The 16,314-nt window shown below is 36.4% G+C and overlaps 2 protein-coding genes across 3 annotated transcripts in view; one reads left to right on the top strand and one right to left on the bottom strand.

Annotated features, from left to right (window-relative positions):
• The window catches only part of LOC306878307 (tax1-binding protein 1 homolog B-like), a 32,998-nt gene extending 27,028 nt beyond the window's left edge, over positions 1 to 5,970 (bottom strand). The window contains exon 1 of one of the 2 annotated variants that reach the window (XM_079430574.1): positions 5,782 to 5,970. The gene's annotated coding sequence lies outside the window, so the exon portion shown is untranslated. The remainder of the gene's footprint in view (positions 1 to 5,781) is intronic. The other variant, XM_079430573.1, reaches the window with a different exon arrangement.
• A 554-nt stretch (positions 5,971 to 6,524) lies between these two features.
• LOC306877731 (3-hydroxyisobutyrate dehydrogenase, mitochondrial-like) lies at positions 6,525 to 16,295 on the top strand. Its single transcript, XM_079429669.1, has 8 exons — positions 6,525 to 6,649; positions 7,268 to 7,428; positions 7,635 to 7,744; positions 8,022 to 8,143; positions 12,605 to 12,738; positions 12,830 to 12,906; positions 13,348 to 13,504; positions 14,984 to 16,295. The coding sequence occupies exons 1-8, from the start codon at positions 6,580 to 6,582 to the stop codon at positions 15,140 to 15,142; spliced, it is 990 nt and encodes a 329-aa protein (XP_079285795.1). The 5' UTR covers positions 6,525 to 6,579; the 3' UTR covers positions 15,143 to 16,295.
• Positions 16,296 to 16,314: the final 19 nt, after the last annotated feature.

The raw sequence follows: 16,314 nt of genomic DNA, 5'->3' as shown, positions 1-16,314 counted from the left end.
ACAACTGGGTCTGTACTGACTGCACATTATCCTACTTTTTACCAAATAAATGTGGAAACTGACACAAAATATTAATTTGAATTGAACTTCTTTATTGTGTGAAAACACCACTTTGAGTCCTAATTACAAGTTAGAGTTTATTTTGCACTAATGACAAGCTGTGTACAATACATTATTTGCTAGTCACCCCTAAGTTTCGTCTGGTGACTATGGGATCTAGGGCTTTCAGTGTTGTTGCTCCCAGATTGTGGAATGCTCTTCCCCAAAACATCCGTCAAGCATCCTCTCTTCTCTCCTTTAAAAACCTCTTAAAAACACATTTTTTTCTCTGAGTATTTCTCTTCAGTTCATAGTTTGTGAATTGTACCCTGTTATGGACGTTTATCTACACTCTCTATGTATCTCTAATCTAATCTTGTCAGTGATCTCTGTACATTACTCTTAGCTCTTGTACGTTCTGTCTTCTGGTATTGATATTTATTTGTTTCTGTTCCTTAAGCCTGACTTGTAAAGTGACCTTGGGTGTTGGAAAGGCGCTATATAAATAATAATTATTATTATTTCTATTATTACATGACTGTTTAACAAAGAAAAAAATACATGACAATACAAGGACATGAAATATTGAAGATTAAAGAGTTTGTTTGAGGTTCAGTAGCTTAGTGGCATTATTAGGAGGACTGAAGACAAATGGCATGGTTCCTTATAAGCCAACATGACTCATGTACAAATTGTATTTCAATACCAAGAAAGTCAACTTATCAACTAGTTTAATTTATATTAATTAATTTTGATGAATTAAAGTTTTGATGCGATTTCTACAGCTGTAAGAGATTCCTCTAATCAAGAACTACACATTTGATTGACTCAAAATAAAAAGTATCAAAACACACATTGGCAATTGAGATAAAACAAGTAATTTCTTTAAGTATTTATTTATTTTATGCCTACCTCTTTATATTTCAAAATAAATCAAATGGGCGTAATAATAGGTTCCTTAAGCACTATTACCTAAAATTACATTTTTTAAAAACTTTAAAACTCAGCAGAGCCTGTGTGGGCTTGATGAACCTCTTTCAAGTGAAATATGTGAATAATTAGCTGACGTTAATACTGCTTGGTTATTAATTGTTTTAATAAATATATTTTGTTGTCGACCAGGAGTAAAAACATGGTTATGAAACCTCATTCTGTCACACGCATACACACACACACACACACACACACATAAAGTGCCCTCCAAAAGTATTGGAACAGTAAAGACAAAATTGCTCTGTTGGCTGTGGAGTCAAGACATTTACAAATAAGATTAAAAGATGAATATGAGACAAAACTACAGAATATCACGTTTTATTATTAGCCGTTTCAACACATATATGTTTTACCAAATAAAAAGAACAGCACTTTTAGAGTTCATCCCACTCATTGATGTGAGCATAAGTATTGGGACAGTTGAACATAAGGCAGATATAAAAGATTAAAAGCTATTATTTAGTTACAGATCCCTTGCACACAATCACAGCAGTGAGTCTGTGACCCATAGACATCACCAGACTCTTGGTCTCATCCTTTGAAATGCTTTTCCCAGCCTTTAAATCAGCCAATTCCAATTGTTGCTTGTTTGGGGGAGTTTCTGCCTTTACTCTCCTCTCCAGCTGGTGAAATTCATGTTCAATCGGATTTAAATCTGGAGATTGACTTGGGCAATCTAAGACTTTCCACTTCTTTGCCCTTATAAATTCCTAGGCTGAACTGGCAGGGTGTTTTGGGTCATTGTCCTGATGCAATATGAACCACTTCCAAATTAATCTGGTGGCATTTTCTTGAATATTGGTAGGCAAGATGGTTTTGTACCCTTCCAAATTCATTCTGCTACTGTCATCATACATTAAGTCATCAGTAAAGTTGAGAGGGCCTGTTCCAGAGACAGCCATGCATGCCCATGCCATGACATCACCTCCACCATGCTTTACAGATGAGGCTATATGCTTGGGATCATTTGCAGTTCCCTTTTTTTCTCCACATTTTTACTTTCCCATCACATTAAGGTTCATCTTTGTCTCATCGGTCCATAAACACAGTTCTAAAACTCTTCTGGCTCACCTTTGTGCTTTTTTGCAAACTCTAATCTTGCCTTTCTATTTTTGGTGCTTGTCAGAGGTTTGCATCTTGCTGTGTAGCATCTGTAATTCTGTGTCAAAGTCTCCTGAGGACAGTAGATTGTCAGAGCATCACCCCAGCTTTCTGGAAGGTGTTGGTGATTTTACAGACACGTCTTTTAGGATTCATTTTCACAGCTTTTATGAGTTGTCTGTCATCAACTACTGTTGTTTTCTCAGCCGATCAGGTCGTTGTTGGTTGCTGGTGTCTCTGGTGGTTTCCAAACTCTTGATTTCTCCATGCCCTTTGTTTTTGTTAGAGCTCTAACTGACTTCCTCTTTTCTTTTTGCATCCAAATTGCTTGCTTTTCTCTCAAAGTCAGCTCCCTCATCTTCATCCTGGTTTGTGTGTCATCATCGAATCCAAGATTCAGAATACAGAAGTAATGGATATAACTGATACGACACATTCCCTGCTTTTAATATCTGAAGAATTAATGCAGCAGGACACAGCTGATCACTTAGAAAGACCTGTGAGGCAACTGTTCCAATACTTATGCTCACATCAGATAGGGGGATGAAACTCTAAAAGTGCTGAACTTCTTAGCTGGTGAAACATCTGTGTGTTGTGTGTGTTGAAACGGCTAATAATAAAACGTGATATTCTGTAGTTTTGTCTCATATTCATCTTTTAATCTTATTTGTAAATGTCTTGACTCCACCGCCAACAGAGCAATTTTGTCTTTACTGTTCCAATACTTTTGGAGGGCACTTTATGTATGTGTGTGTGTGTATGCGTGTGACAGAATGAGGTTTCACAACCATGTTTTTACTCCTGGTCGACAACAAAATATATTTATTAAAACAATTAAAAACCAAGCAGTATTAACGTCAGCTAATTATTCACATATTTCACGTGAAAGAGGTTCATCAAGCCCACACAGGCTCTGCTGAGTTTTAAAGTTTTAAAAAAATGTAATTTTAGGTAATTGTGCTTAAGGAACCTATTATTACGCCCATTTGATTTATTTTGAAATATATCATCTTTTAATCATATTTCGAAATGTCTTGACTCCACAGCCAACAGAGCAATTTTGTCTTTACTGTTACAATACTTATGGAGGGCACTGTACATACACTCTAAAAAATGCTGGGTTAAATACAACCAAATACTCTTCGATACAACCCAGCGCTGGGTAAAATATGGATGAACCCAGCGATTGGGTTGTAGGATTACTGCCCAGAAGTTTGGGTTAAACATTTAACCCAACTGTTGGTTGAAAACAACCCAGCATATTTACCAATATTTTTTAGAGTGTATATATACACATATAAACACACACAAACCTATATATACACATATACATATATATATGTCCCATGTCTCAAGAACCCTTGCTATAACCGTTTCCCCACTGACTTCCATGGTGTTTTTTCCAAACTATAGAATTCAATGGGAACCAGCTACCCGCTTTGTCACATTCTTCAAAACATCTTTTTTTTTTTTTAGGCCCCATTTACACTGGTGACGCCTATCGTTTACACTACTCCAGTGTTTTCAAGATTGAAAACGGAGACTTTTGAAAAAGCTTCAGATTCCATTTTAGTTCGAAAACTCTGAGGTTGCGTTTCAGGGTAAACGGACCAAAACAGAGACTTTTGAAAACGATGGCCTGGCTGCCCACATTCTCTCTGCGTATCCTTGATGACCGTGTAAACAATAACCTCATGCTCATTGATGTACCCATAGATATGTAGAGGTAGATTCCCCATTCGATCGCTCCAAGCACATGGACGCATCCGCCATCTGAATAACAGGCATCCATTTATACACATCTATGGTTGTACATGAATGGTCATGTGACATGCGTTTTCGATTGTGTAGTGTAGACGGAGATCATTTCTGAAATGCAGTGGAAACACCAGTGTAGACGAGGATCATTTTCATTCTAACACGCCGTTTTAAAACGAAAACACACTAGTGAAAACGAGGCCTAAATGTTCAACAGAAGAAAGAAACTCATACAGGTTTGGAACTACTTGAGGGTGAGTAAATGATGATAATTTTCATTTCTGGGTGAAACAAGTCAATTTGATCTTAGATTAAACAGCACAGCCACTCTGTCAAAGCCTTCCATGATTTTTTAATGAATTATTATTATTACAGACACATTTGGCCCATATCACAATAAAAATAAAACACAACAAAAGAAAATACTTTAATCAAGTATTATTCTTTAAATAATCTTTATTAAAGTAAACTGCATTTATTGTACCTAAGGTAAACTGAGGTAGGTCAAATTATCATCACCACAACTATTAAACTCTGGGAAATGTACAAATTTTGTACTAATGTACTTTTTATAGACATTCGTCACTTCTCACACTCATAAGGTGATGATGACTCAGTAAGCAATGAACAAACTGAGTCTGATGATTTTTCTGTGGTTGTGAACAGTCAACACTAGCTGCACTGATAAGAAAAAGTAATTTGTCTTGTAATCATGGTGATACCTACATATATTTCAGCAGCGAAGACCTTGATTGCAAATTATTTGAGTTACACGTTGTACATAAAAAACCTTCTTTACCAATTCTTCACTAAGCTGTCACTTAAAGTGATTCACACTGCTAATTTTTTTCATTTTTTAATCTAAATAAACATAATCTTGTGTGATAAGAGTACAGCTGCAGAGCAGGAAATTCCTGACACGCTTTCAGAAAAAGCTGAGCTCTACCGAAAAAAAAAAAGAAAGCAGCTTCATAATGTTGAGGACATTTCAGCATGAGAAGGCGTGTAAACTTGCGATAAACGCCCATAGAACAGAATAGCTCCCCCCCTCTCTCAAATCTAAATTATTATGACCTTTATCCGAGTCGCGACGTCCCACATGACGTGTCTTGTTGACTTGAACTGTAAAATGCAGTTTTCACCATGTTTACTCTATCACTTAACCCCGTAACAACAAAACTGCATTTATTGCGGCTATTTAACTTAGTTAAGTTATAACTTCCGTGACACTATTTTCCCTGACAATCCAAAGGTCGTGTCTCTAAAAATAGCACAACAAAAAAAATAAATGTGACCTTATATAATTTAGCCGAAAAATATAAATGACTGTCAATCAATGACTTGATTTCTAGACATAAATGTTTTGCTAATAGGCCGAAGTTACTAGCCCTTACACTTATTACAACTTCGAGTGTTAATCATGTTAAAACGAGGAAAAGTTAAATAAAAAATATATGTCATACCGCATAGTATATAAATTGTATATGTTTATACCAAATATATTCATCGAGTTTTCTATATTAGCTAAGCTAGTGGTAGCGATGTAGCGTGCTAGCAGGTTTTAGCTCGCCTTAGCCGTCTGGCTAAACAATAACAAACCATAATGTCAAGACAATTACAGCGTATTAGCTTTTGCCATTCAATCAGGGTTCAATCATCCCAAATCCACATCTTATCTGGTCTTTATTTCTGTATAAAAATGCATCAGTTATTATCCCAAGACAAGTCAAAGTGTGAGGCCGATAGTTCAGGAATAGCCCTTTTCATGTCTTTCACCACAACACAGCTCAAAATTATATTAAAAGTCAGTTAACATACAATCATAATAGATACTTAAGACTAATAAGCATATAAACAGACAATACAAGTGAGTAAAAGACGGCACAATACCTAATTTTCATGCTGAAGTATCACAAAAAACCCCAGCGCTGTTTTTGACGCACTTTCCAGTCTCAGCGCAAGTACATCCCCCTGCTCTGCTCATGTCAGTGGTTTCCCGGAACAACACAACAACAATAACAACAACAACACATCATATCCGCCACAGCTCAATCCAGTTTTCATCGTCATGTAGTTTCCACTCATATATCTATGTTTCCACTCACCAGACTAACGTATATTATTATTATACAGAATATTATTCGTGTTTAAAAGGTATTGGATTCACATTTAGTTAGTTAACCTGTAAAAAAATAAAAATAAATGAATAAAAATTAACTTGATTAATCTAGCAAAAGAATATACTGTTCTTGGTTCACACAATTATCAACACATGATGCACTCAAACAAACTCTACATATTTACATTGTTTAATTAACCATAAGAAATGTCGTTTTCGCGTAGTTTTATAGGCTACTTAAGTTCAAAATTGTCCTAAGGTTGAGTAAGTTTGTGCAATATTATGACAAATGTTTCTGTTTGCATATACTTAAATACGATTAAATCCTTTTATTAAATACAAATAATAAAGGTTTGTTGAGGTAAATTAAATAGCAGACTAAATAAGGGCAGTTACATGTTATTTTTGTTCATCCATTGATCTATTATGAGATTTGAAGGATGTCCCGCCTTCCCTTGAATGTGATTGGACGAAGAGTTCCGAGAGGAATAACACGTATGGAGGCTCATGTGTCAGTCATCGATTATCCAATGGCGTCACTGTAAGTCGAAGGTCAAGAGCGAAGCAGCATGGCCGCTCTGTTAAGGGGCTCGCGGTGTCTAGTTGGAAAGTGTCATAACCATGTCAACGCCGTGCAGGGTAATGTGTTTGCACCGTTATCCTAAAAATGTTATGTTTTTTTTTGTCTACTACTGTGCATTTCTATGCGGCAAACATCTGATATAATGCAATGCACTGGCAGCTCTCGGTAATAGCTGTTAGGCTAAAGTCACTGAAACACGAGAAGACAATTAACTTATAACGTTACTTATTGTGATCAGACTCCGCCGCCATTGAACTAATTGATGGACTGTTGTTAAATTGTTACAGTTGCAAAGTCTTTTCCGATATATCTAAGAGTGAGATTTAATATATCATGATAAATCAAGTTCATCTAACCAGATTGAGGTTGTAAAAGGATAAAGCATTATTCAGACTTAAGTAGTAAACAAGAATTTGATCAGCTTTCTGTGGTGCTCTTTTTACGGATTCGTTTTGTTTTTTAATTTTATATATCAAAAAAAAAAAAATTATATAAAATCCAGTGTATTTGCACATATCTGCCTCTAGGTCAACATGCAGAGACTTATCTATTCTTAGACTCTGCACGTCACATTTTCATTAGTTTAATCTGTAACAGTCATATGTTAAATGCTAAAATATCCGATGTGAAATTCTAAATATGACGCTAATTATATAATTCGTGTCTCTTTTTAGTCTCCATCAGGTCCATGGCCTCTAAAACCCAGGTGGGCTTCATTGGCCTGGGGAACATGGGAAACCCAATGGCAAAGAACCTCATGAAACATGGATATCCAGTGATAGCCTCAGATGTATTTCCAGAGTCCTGCAAAGAGCTACAGGAACTAGGAGCTCAGGTCAGGATAACGGACATAAAACTTATCCTGGTCACATCTGACTTGTTAAAGACTGCAATGTACACATTTTTGCAAAAAAATCTTTCTTATATTATTTCAGTCTGACAGTATATAGAAACCTTTTTTTTTTTTTTTGAGTGAGATGTATTTTATTTTATTTATATTGCTTGAATTACACACACTTCCTTTTTCCCCCATGTTCTCAGATCCTGGATAGCCCTGCGGATGTGGCAGACAAAGCAGATCGAATCATCACCATGCTTCCCTCCAGCCCCAATGTTATTGATGTGTATACAGGCCCAAATGGCATCCTGAAGTAAGGAAGTCTTTCCTTAAAAGGCTATATAGATTTTGCTGAACACAACATTTGAACTTCAGTTTATTTAGCAAACATAATTTGAGCGGGTTAAAAAAATCATCCATATTTGTCTCATCCAACATATTTGATAAAGCCATAATTTAAATTTAGATAATATCTGGATTAAATGTAATTTTAGCTGATTTGTGGTGGGAAATGTTAAAAGTCGGTATTTTAAAGACATGACACCCGTACTGGACAGATCTTGTTTACTGATATCTGTACTTTACACCAGGAAAGTGAAGAAGGGATCCCTACTCTTAGATTCCAGCACTATTGATCCAGCTGTCTCCAAGGAAATGTCAGTTGCCGCAGAGAAACTTGGAGCTGTTTTCATGGATGCCCCAGTGTCTGGAGGTGAGATGACAAAAACTCCCACTTCCTACCCAACACTGTATGCATGCTAGACGTAGATGCGGTAACTTGCGTAGTGTGTCATCACCGTGACCTGAACCCTGACTGCCCACAAACCGCATATGTAAGTGCAGACAATGTTTGTTAGTGCATGTTTTAAAGGTTTCATAAATCACACACCCATAGTCTGTTACACAACTAGTCACTGTCTGGGAATAGGTAAAGAATCTTTGGCTCCAATTCAAGCAGAGTGGAATTCAGTTTCGCATTGATGATCGTAACCATCCTTTGACTTTAGTTTCTCCTTGCTGCAGCAAGCAAACTACAACTGTGTTTATGTGGTAATAGTGTAGTTTGGTAAAGATATAGATGGGTAGTTGACATATCAATGTGTCCTATGGTGTGACGGAAAAAAAAGTAAAAAAAAAAAAGAAAACTAACATTGAAGATAAATATCTTCTAATAAATTATATAGATATTTGTAACTCTAAGAATGAAGATACATTTTTCTCATGTTATTTGTATGTTAAGTTTTTTTTTTTTGCTATGTCACACCATAGGAAACAGTCCAATTTTTATTTGTCAACTGCCCATTTACAAAACCCATGCATTTTCAGGATACACCAGTTACAGCTCAAGTTTTATTCTTTCTGTCCTCTGTTTTAGTCTGAAATGGGTGATTTGCAGGTTTGTTGATAGGAAAGAGTTTTATCACCTATCTCATCTTGTCCATTTTCTTAATCCAGCCATTGGTGTGGACTCTTTGAGTTATAGACTAAATCAAAAGCCAGCATCTGGGAATTGATCCCGTGACCTCAACTTATGGTGAAAATGGAGACAAGTGCTGAAAATCAGGATCTCTAATGCCATAATCTCATGTAACCCTTCTTTTAGAAACCTATACTGTATAGGATAACGTCCCACAACATGTTTTTTCATTCACACTTTTTTGAAACGTGCATCTAGTATTTGAAGTGCACTACTTGGAATTTTCAGTGTAAACGCACTACTTGCACGATTTAATAAATAAACTGGTATCGAATAGTATGCAAATTGGGACGTCTGAATCTGTGCAGAGGTACATTCCTCAGTATCCAATAAAAGAGCGCTTCAGTAAGAATAATTTCATGTGCAAACTAAGGTTTTGTCCTATGTAATTACCAAGACATGTAGACTGAGAAGAGAACCTTGACTAATATAGGCAGCGGTTTTGCTTAAATTATGAGGGAAGTGAAAGGAATTGAACGGAGAATGATTCATGGCCTTGTAGTGGCCTTATTTTATTTCTGTCCACCTTGCAGCCTAATAAGACCCACTTTCTTTGAGCGTCTCAGATGTGTCCTAAAACCTAGTGTAGTAGTTAACTCAGATTTATGCCTTTGCTTTCTTTCCCACTGCACTGAATTAAAGGTATCCACTTCTTTACACTCAGCCTGGCTGTCTGGGGCAGTTTTGAGCTCCGCAATATTAAGAAGGAACTGTTCCTTTTGTTGTTCTACAGCAGGGTTCCTCAGATCTTTCCCTGGAGGGCCAATCTGCTGCAGAGTTTAGCTCCAACCCTGATCAAACTGACCTACCTGTTATTTTCTAATGATCTTGAAGACTCTGATTAGCATGCTCAGGTGTGTTTGATTAGGGTTAGAGCTAAACTCTGCAGGAGTGGGCCAGATTTGAGGATCCCTGTTCTACAGTGTTGCTTCCACAGTTCATTGTCATTGATTTGACTAATCATACATGCATAGGCAGTTCTTTTATTTATTTTTTCCCCTCCTTCATATTGTTAGTGTCAGATTCAGACATTCACTGGCACTACTAGTGATTAGTATCAAAACTGCAGACTTTCAACTGGGTAAAGCTTGGACCTCCACCGGTTTTGTAATGCAACCAATATTTTCTTCCTTTTAATGCAGTGGTTCACAACCATTTTGGTTGTTCGATATTCAATAATATTTAAAAGCGCCATAATTTTTGCAGTTTCGATTGTTTTTTTTTTTTTATAGATAATCATTAAGGATAAAATGTATTTTTTCTTTATTTATTTTACGATTTCAGTTTCTTCACAATAACATTTTACAGCTTGGAATAAACAGAAAACAAATGTATATTTATAACATGTGAAACCATGATCCACATTCACAAAAATAGTCGTCTTTTAACATTTTATTGCATTGAATAGTTCAGTCCCTCCACCCACCTTTTAAATCGTTATTTATTTTAATGTCATCATTGAGCTGCAAAATTAGCCAATGTTTTATTTTTAATGCATGCCCATGGATTTTATTATATTACATTTACTTTTCCAGGTTTAGAAAACACTTAAAATTAGGCAACATGTTTCTAGACTATGGGAACCCTGATTCTTCAAAGAAAAATGGGTGAATTAAAACAAGTTTAATTTTCATTTATTTGATTGATTGGGTAATGCTTGTTTTGTTTTTGCTGATGCCCTCTACTGGGCCCTGACCCCCTGGTTGAGAGCCAGTAATTAATTGGGGTTATATCATAATGTATCTATCAAATAATCCTTGATCTTTTAGGATAGCCACTGTAATGTCTCTTTTCATATCATTCCGAAGGATCCTAGTGGTAGGAAAGAGTGACTGGAGTTTTTTCCCTGATGATTCCGTATTGAAGGATGGGGGCGTTGAGAACAATTTGACATGACTACAAACCCGAAAGCATTAGAGCAGATCCTGAGAAAAGGTGCTGTTTCTTGTTTCTTAAAGGCAAATGTATATAATTATTTTTTTTTTTTTTATACAAGTGGATCATAGAAATAAAATTAAAGCAAATGACCCCTTTAAATAGCAATCCATTTGTGTCAAAATTGACTTTTTATAAGTCTAGTGTAATGTACTATGCACATACTTTTCTTGAATTTGTGTGCTGCTTATAAACTTGCATGAGGTGTGAAAACGGCCTGTGTTGTCGCCTAACAAGAAAGCTTTAACTCAGTCAACAGCTAGTTTGTGCTTTATGACGATCCTCCTTTTTAATCAGGAAGTTGTTTCCTCTGGTCTTTGGGCACATAAAAACAATGTGCTTCTAGTTTGCTTTCCTTAAATTGTTGCCTATCCCGATTCATATGCGTCAGTGGGGTTTGGCTAACATACTGTTGGGCCCGCTCTTGGTTTGTGAAACAGTCATAAGAAATCCACAGACCTGCTCATTCTCTTTACTTAGACCCTCCAGACATTATTCTCAGCTCCGTGTTAGCGCCTGTGAAGGAGGCTTAATGAAACGTGCGCCACAACAAACTGTCCCTGACGTCATGTGCGTCTGTGTTCACAGCAGATGGTGAAGTGCTTGTGCATTTATAGAACTTTCCTCTCTGAGAGTAATTATGGCACTTCGATGGTGTTACATTTTGAAGACACGTCCTCTCGATCCTTTAAGCTTAAAGAGGTTACTGGTATGATGATGTGGACACAATCGCATTAGAGCTTAAGTCACTTGTTCATGCATGTGGATGCTAATTCTCGGATTGGTCATTTCAGTGACGCGTTTGATCGAAACATCACTTCCATTGTTATTGTTACAGTGGTCTTCTGTGGAACTTGAGCTTGTATGTCAGTTTAAACGGGTTCACCCTAAAGAATTCTTGCTTTTCCTCACCCTCATGTTGGTTTAATTTCATATGGACTTTTTCTTCTGAATAACGCAAGGAGATATTTTGCCAAATGTTTCAGCTGTTTTTGTCCTAACAATAAAAAAATTTGTGGTGTCCAGAAACTTCAAGCTCCATATCCTGTCCATGTGACTCAAGTGGCCCAAACTCCAAAGTCTGCTGAAGTAGCTTTGACTCACTTTGTCTGATGAACAAATCCAAATGTAGGTCTCCGTTAACCTAACGAGAGAACCTCACAAACTTCAAATATCAGCTAACATAAAACCTCATTGGTTCTTTGATGTCACAAGACCAACATCAGATTTGATGTAGTCAGTGTTCAGTTTTATTTCAGTGAAAAAAAAAAAAAAAGCTTAAAGGGATAGTTTACCCAAAAAAGTTCATAAAAATATGGTTGAACTACTGATGTCACATGGACTATTTTAAGGATGTCCTTACAACCTTTCTGGGTCTTAAACGTGGTAGTTCCCTTGCTGTCTATGCATGGTTAGAAAGCTCTCAGATTTCATCAGAAACATCTTAATTTGTGTTCCGAAGATGAACAAAGGTTTTACGGGTTTGGAATGACATGAGGATGAGTAATTAATGACAATTTTAATTTTTGGGTGAACTATCCCTTTAAAACTCTGTCTCTGTTAATGATACAAATTATGGACACAAACAGCTGTAATGCTCTTAAAAAATATATCTTGTGTTCTGCAGAAGTCATGCACGTTTGAAACAACATGTATGCATAAATTACAGAATTTTCATTTTTGGGGGAACTGTACCTTAAGTGTGCGTAATGTACTGTATGTGTGTAATATGATCTGCATTGTTGTCTATATTTCTCTCAGGTGTTGGTGCTGCCTCTTTAGGTAAGCTCACCTTTATGGTTGGTGGGCCAGAGGAGGAATTCAATGCAGCCAAGGAGCTTCTAAGCTGTATGGGTGCTAATGTGGTGTATTGTGGCCAAGTTGGCACCGGACAGGTACAAACAGGATGCCTTTTAAAATATAGTGCCATTCTTAGAAAAGGGCTGATTTATTTCTGGTCATAATCTCTCTCTTCCTTGTTTGTAGGCAGCTAAAATCTGCAACAATATGCTGCTGGCCATCGGGATGATTGGAACAGCAGAGACCATGAACTTGGGAATCAGGTGCAGTTCACAGTTGAATTAATTGAAGGAATAAGTGCACCCAAAAAAGACAATTTGATGGAAATGTACTCACTCTCAGGCCATCCAAGATAGATGTAGATGAGTTTGTTTCTTTATCAGAACAGATTTGAAGAATTATAGAATCACTTCATCACCAGTTTTGAATTCTGGGTGCCGTCAGAGTTCAAAATAGTTGATAAAAGCATCACAGTAATCCACACGATTTAAGTATGTCGATAAACATCTTTTGAAGTGGAAAGCTGTGTGTTCGTAAAAGAAACAAATCCGTTATATTTAACTTTAAACTCTCACTTCTGGCCAAATCTGTTCTGATGAAGAAACAAACTCCTCTACATCTTGAATGGCCTTTTTCTACAGATTGTATTATTTTCTACTTTTTAACCTGAATGGATGGCTTTATTAAAATTTGTGCATTCACAGATTAGGGCTTGACCCAAAACTTCTGGCGAAGATCTTGAACATGAGCTCTGGCCGCTGCTGGTCAAGTGACACATACAACCCTGTCCCGGGAGTTATGGAGGGAGTGCCCTCAGCAAACAACTACCAGGGCGGATTCGGAACTACACTAATGGCCAAGGTTTGCATTGTTTTTCATATATTTGTTTCTACAGTGGTTATTACTAACATAAGAGGTAACTAATAACCTAAATAGCTGATTAGTCTATTTTTCCACTTTTTATATTGGTGTTCAAATGTTTGGAATAAAGAGTTTGAGAAGTTGTTTTTTTTATCAACAAATGCAGTAAATATGGTAGTTGTTTATTTTTTTACAATGTGAATATATTTTAAAATGTAACTTATTCCTGTGATGGCAAAGCTGAGTTTTTATTCTAATGTGCTGATTTGCTGCTAAATAGGGATGCACCAAATGTTTAGCAACCAAATTATAATTTAATTTTAGAATAAGTGAAAAGATCGAATAAATTGTACCGAACAATGATGTGACACGATCAAATAGCAACCAGCGTAAAGTGAGAGGCGCGCACTCTATATATTGCAGCAAACTTGTCAGCAGTGTGGAATCATTTAAAACTGTCCAAGAAAGACGGAAAAACCATTAAGCACCGACACCGAAAGATTTAGTACCGCATCGCATGCCTTTGATGAGAAGAGGGTGGTTGTTGCTGATTACTGTATGATGATTGAAATTGCGTAATGGCCTTAAGCAATTAGTAAATAAACTGCAGAATGTTGTTTTGTAATACACTCACAAATTGCATGTATTATAACAACGATGATGAGCTCGTTAGTGAGGGTTCAAATCCAAAGCATGACAAAAATCTGTGCTGAAACAGTGTCAGTTGGTCAGTATCATTTTTATGAATTTTTACAAGGCATGTGACAATGCGATACATGCGACAAACATCTTCCCAAATTCATAAGAATCATTTATAAATCTGTTTGTCAACAAAAAGAAGCACTGAGGTCTCTGCCAAATGAGGTTTCTGCCAAAATAAAAGCTGAGCAAAAGCAAGAACTCCAACACTCATAAATGTTAGTATTGTAATCTTTCTGTTGTTCTGTAAAATAAAAAAGGCAATAATGATAATTACAACCAGCTCTATTAATTCATTTATTGTAACATTCACACATAGTGTTCAAATTGGGATCTGTAATATTTTCTAATGTTTTAAAAGAAGTTTCTTCTGCTCAGCAATGCTGCATTTATTTGTACAGTAAAAAAAAATACATGCCTGATTCAAGAAGGGGGTCTCAAAAATGGCCTAATAAAAATTTAACCCCTTCAGGATAATACTAGATTTTTCTACTCATGAAGGTATGTTTATGATAATAAAGTTAGGACTTTAAGAACTTAATAAAAATTAAGGAATAAATTTAATGGAACACTGTCAGTATGTCTCTAAATGTAAACGTCTTGTATTAGCAATGCTTCAGATTAATTTGTTAATTTTAAGACTGCATGTTAATTTAGTAATTGTCGTCTTTAAAATTGCCTTGAGACCCTGTATTCTGTTGCAGATAGCCTTTTTAATGCAAGAAGATATCTAATAGTTATGTGTATCTCTCATGGACATTTGCTATCATTTATCCTCAGGATCTGGGACTTGCTCAGAATACAGCAACTAACACAAAGACCTCAGTGCCGGTGGGCTCTCTGGCCCATCAGATTTACCGCATGATGTGCGCACGCGGCTACGCCAGCAAGGACTTCTCATCTGTCTTCCAGTTCCTTCGAGAAGAGGAGGGCCAGTAGAAGGCAACACTCTCTGCCCCCTCCACAGCCTTATCCAGCACTGCCTGCCTTTCACATGACCTGACATGCAAAACTTTGACACAACTATGTGATTTCATTGGCATGCGTGTGCTGGGAGCCATAAATGAGTGCGTGAATACATAGGTAGATTGGATGGTAGTGGGAAAGATGTGTGTGTGTAATGTTTGAGGCTGTGAGTTCCTGTTGGAATCATGTTACTTTTGTGGGCCCACTCATGTAGTAAAGCACCAATCAATTGATGAAATGCTGTGAATTTAATTTTTGTTCAGATTTGTTTTTTTCTTGCCTTCATTGCTGATCTGAAGGCTAACAAATATGTAACATTTCATTCTCACAAACTTGCAAGATTCAGCTCAGCCGTTACACTCCTATTCTTTGCATCATGTACAGTTTTAGATTTTGTCTTTAATGTATCTGTGTCTTAATTTGCTGTGGGCTAGTCTTGGTAATTGTTAATGCTGTTGGATCTACATGTTTTCATGTACATTTAAACACCTGGAAATTAAAGCAGGAAATATGTGTAGCTTTGATGTTAAGACTGGCGTGTTGATACAGGTTTATAACACCTATTTTTCAGTTGTATACAAACCTGGAAACTGAAGTGGTATTGTAAGGGAACTAAGTCAGGTTTACAATTGCATTGGTAATCCTGATTAATGTGGTTAACCAGTTAAAATGCAACAAAGCACATATGTTTACCTGGTCTCCTCCCTCTCTTCAAGGTCAAGCAGTGGAATGTTTTTTGATGCTTGTTTATGAAGCCTCACCTTGAATTCAGTGGCACTTAACATGCACAATAAAGATGACTCATCAGCACTATAAATATTTTACACATCAAGGAAATTGTATTATTTTTCTTTTCATGTTCTCAGTGTTAGACTGGACCCACAAATAATAATTTCGTCACTATTTACTCTGTCCAAAACCTTTTTTTTTTTTTCTCATAGAACGCATGAATTGTTTTTATCAAGTCAATGGGCATCAAAACAATTTAAGACCCCATTGACTTTAATTGTATGGACAAAATATAATTTGTTTTCTAAAAAACATTAATTCATAATGGTTTGGAATGCCATAAGGGTGAGAAGATAAATGATATTTCAAGGTCAAGAACCCATACAAATATTCAAGCAATCATTAATATGTAATTT

Source organism: Barbus barbus, assembly GCF_936440315.1.
Source record: "Barbus barbus genome assembly, chromosome: 12".
In the NCBI taxonomy this organism is placed as follows: Eukaryota; Metazoa; Chordata; class Actinopteri; order Cypriniformes; family Cyprinidae; genus Barbus; species Barbus barbus.
This window is presented reverse-complemented; position numbering and strand designations above follow the sequence as displayed.